General features: G+C 42.3%; 1 protein-coding gene across 1 annotated transcript; it reads left to right on the top strand.

The window, feature by feature from the left end:
- Positions 1-1347: 1347 nt before the first annotated feature.
- LOC132424066 (uncharacterized) lies at positions 1348-2229 on the top strand. Its single transcript, XM_060009876.1, has 2 exons — positions 1348-1497; positions 1924-2229. The coding sequence occupies exons 1-2, from the start codon at positions 1348-1350 to the stop codon at positions 2227-2229; spliced, it is 456 nt and encodes a 151-aa protein (XP_059865859.1).
- The last annotated feature ends 939 nt before the right edge of the window (positions 2230-3168 follow it).

Raw genomic sequence — 3168 nt, 5'->3', positions numbered from 1 at the left:
TCAGCATTACGCAGGTCATTATCTTACTTGAGTCTCAGCTTCCCCATCTGTAAACTTTAGGGATTGGATTAGGTTTTTCCCCAGGGCCCATGTCCTTCTTAGCATTCTGTTACTCTATAGCTCTTCCCACAGAAAAGCCTCATCTAATACAATCACTGTACACTGGGATATAAACCTATTCATGTTTTCATTCACTTATTCGATTCATTAGGCACCTGGCAAGCCTCTGTAGAAAACTAACAAGTCTAAGAGACTCCCTGCCCTTGAGAAGCTTATCATCTGGTTAGAGACATAGTTACAATGTTCAGAAGTTAAATTATAATAGAAAATAATAAAGGATAACATTCCAAATTTAGTGATTATTATTAAAGGTGTTCAGAGGAGAGAAATCATTATGGGCTGAGATGATTAGGGAAAACCTATAGGGGAAAAGTGGAATGTTTTTAAAGAATAGTCATCTCTATGACTCCATAGAATATTGGATTTAGTGTCCCTCTAAGGTAGTAGTTTTCAAATTTTATAGTGCAGGAAAATCACTTAAGTTACTGGGAAAAAATGTAAATTCCTGGAACCCAGCTTTAGAGATTCTGAATGTAGGTCTGGGGTATGTCCCAGAAATCTGCTTTTTCAAAAAGTACCCCAGGTGATTCTGATATACATGGAGAATACTGCTCTGGAAATTTGGCAAGCTTCTGCCTAGGAATTTATGCTAGGTTTGGCCGAGTCTTATTAAATCATGGATTTTGTGTGACCAGGAGGAACTCCACTGTCCATGGAGCAATTACTTCAGTGACTTGCTCTCTCCTTTTAGGGAATCTGAGATCTCCCAGGCCAAGAAGAACAACGTGAGGACTCTATTTCTGAAGGCCATTGAACTCCTTTAGATAAGTCCAGAGGGGAAATCTGAGATCAGTACAGCTGTTTGTCTATGATAGCTGAGGGTAAATCATTGGAGTCAGGGAACTAACTCCTTCCATTAGCATTTGACTGTTGGTCCTTTTGTTGTAAGCTCCTTGTTTCTGCAAAGATGGCTGGGGTCAGCATAGTGGGTCAAAAAAAACCCTAGATGAGAGAGGTTGGGAATCTCCAGTCTGCATCCCAAACCATGTCGCTGATGACTTGAGCATATCACCAGATACTCAAGATACAGAGGATAGATTCCACCCATGGGAGAATGACCCTCTGAAGAGAAGTTTGGAATTATCATCAGAGCCATGGGAGGGGACATCTGGAAGTCACGTGGGTGATGTTTCATAAGATCCTGTCAGGCCTCCAGTCCAGAAGAGAAAGCTAGATCCACTTCCAAAAAAACATAGACATCTTAGAAAGGTCATAAGGACAAAGAGAATGAGAAAGAGGAAGAGGAAAGTGGAGACCCACTGCCCTGACATTCTTCCAACGCCTTTGTTACCACCACAAAGTGAAGAACATGAGGTGGTAGATAAAAAGATGACCCTACTCAGTGCCAAGGAAAGTGATCCTGACCTTCCCAATGAGGTAGGGATGAGGCATGGGGTAGAAAAATTCTGGGCTTGCCACACACACACCAAGCATATACCCAAACGTATAATGGCTCAATACTCTAAAAATGTATTTCTTTCCCAAATAACAATTCTAAGTGGTTCCAGGATGGAGGCTGAAGGAAGAGGACGTGGGTACCGCAAAGGCATTCAGTGATCCAGGCTGATGGTGCCTCTGCCAACCTCAGCATGCAGTTTCCATGGGGGATCCTGCGTTACTCCAGAAGGGAAAATAACGACAACTCTTCACCTGGGGTGGGAGGAGCTGGGGATAAGGAACTTGAGAAACAAACTAGGATCCTTGGGCCCAGACAGAGTATGAAAGAACTGGTTCTGAAGGTCAGGTTCTTTCTGTATAGTGCGTTTGCATTGAGGGCTTTTAAACGTTTTCTTCTACTTGCAGGACAGATTACAGAGTCAGCAGGATGAAGGTACCTGTATGATGCATCAGGAATGTCAGATCCAGCCCTGTGAGCTCTCAGTGTCCCAGGAGCTCAGGCCCTCTTCTCCTGCAGTGACATCCTTGGCATCACCACCACTCTGTCTTCGTTGCTTTTTAAGCTGTGTCTGCCAGACGTTCTCAAGGTCTAGGAAGAGGAAATCTCCTGGAGGAGAGGGCACCAGGCAAGCTGAGACAGGAGGTGATGCTGAGGCTCTGAGACCTGGTCTGCTGAGGGTTCTAGGCAAAAACAAAGCACAGCCTCACTGAAGTCTGTAGCCAGTTGAAATTGATTTAGGTTTCCCTTGTGTTTAGTTTAATAGTTTTCTCTGTGTCATTGTTCCTGTTAGTTGAGCTCTTGTCTGTCTAAAAGAGCTGCTTTTAAGTTGAGATCCTCAAGCCTAAAGAGATAGTAAAAGCAAAGTAACTTTGAGGCTTTTAATACCGTGCCCAGGAGTGGGATTGCTTCTTACTTCCTCCCATTAGACTGAAGTAGGATTCACTCTGGAGCAGTGGTTCCCAAATTCATGCATATTTCACTCATGTATTTAGTTGGCTTAATTTTCACTAACTTCCCTGAGGATGGAAGTTGTACAGTTTCATCATTTTGAGTAATGTCTCCTGATATCTATCACCAAGTAGAGATTTCTTATGCCCAGCTCCTCTCATTTTTTCTTTTTAACCTTTAGCTAGAGATTCATTTTGCATTCTTCATTTTCAGTACTTCGTTGAAATTCTGCCACTTTCTACTTGATTTGGCTATGCCAAATCAGCGGGTGGTGGTTATTACTGTTCTTTCACATGATGCCACAATTACTCTCCCATCTCTAAGCATTGTTTCATTTTCTTTTTCTTACTTGTTAGTAAGATACCTGGCTTCTGAAGTGTGCCTGCGGTGTTCTCTCTGTATTGAAAACATAGTCACACTAGGTAATGCTCCTTCCTTGTCATTCTTTAGCCAGACTCTCACAGAATCCTGAGTTCCTCTGAGAATCCCAAATACAATAAGGACTTTAAAAAAAGTTCTAGATCATCTCACTTCCCCCTTGTTCTGGTATGCTAGGTTAATCCTCTTCCCAGGATAGAAAATAAGAGTTTAAATTAATCTTATACCCTCCTTGGAGGAGGGAGTAGGTTTAAGAAGAGTTTGAGAGTTTCTCTGTAACTTTAATTACCTATTGTTATTTCCTACTTGTCCCAGTTTCCCAA

This window comes from Delphinus delphis, chromosome 4 (genome assembly GCF_949987515.2).
Source record: "Delphinus delphis chromosome 4, mDelDel1.2, whole genome shotgun sequence".
NCBI lineage: Eukaryota > Metazoa > Chordata > Mammalia > Artiodactyla > Delphinidae > Delphinus > Delphinus delphis.
The sequence above is the reverse complement of the archived record's forward strand: the minus strand, read 5'-3'. Positions and strand labels throughout refer to the sequence as shown.

Excerpts from the sequence above, each read along its gene's own strand:
- LOC132424066 (XM_060009876.1), top strand. The coding sequence starts at position 1,348 with ATGAGAAAGAGGAAGAGGAAAGTGGAGACCCACTGCCCTGACATTCTT. Across the intron at positions 1,498-1,923 it reads ATCCTGACCTTCCCAATGAG|GACAGATTACAGAGTCAGCA; the intron begins GTAGGGATGAGG and ends TTCTACTTGCAG.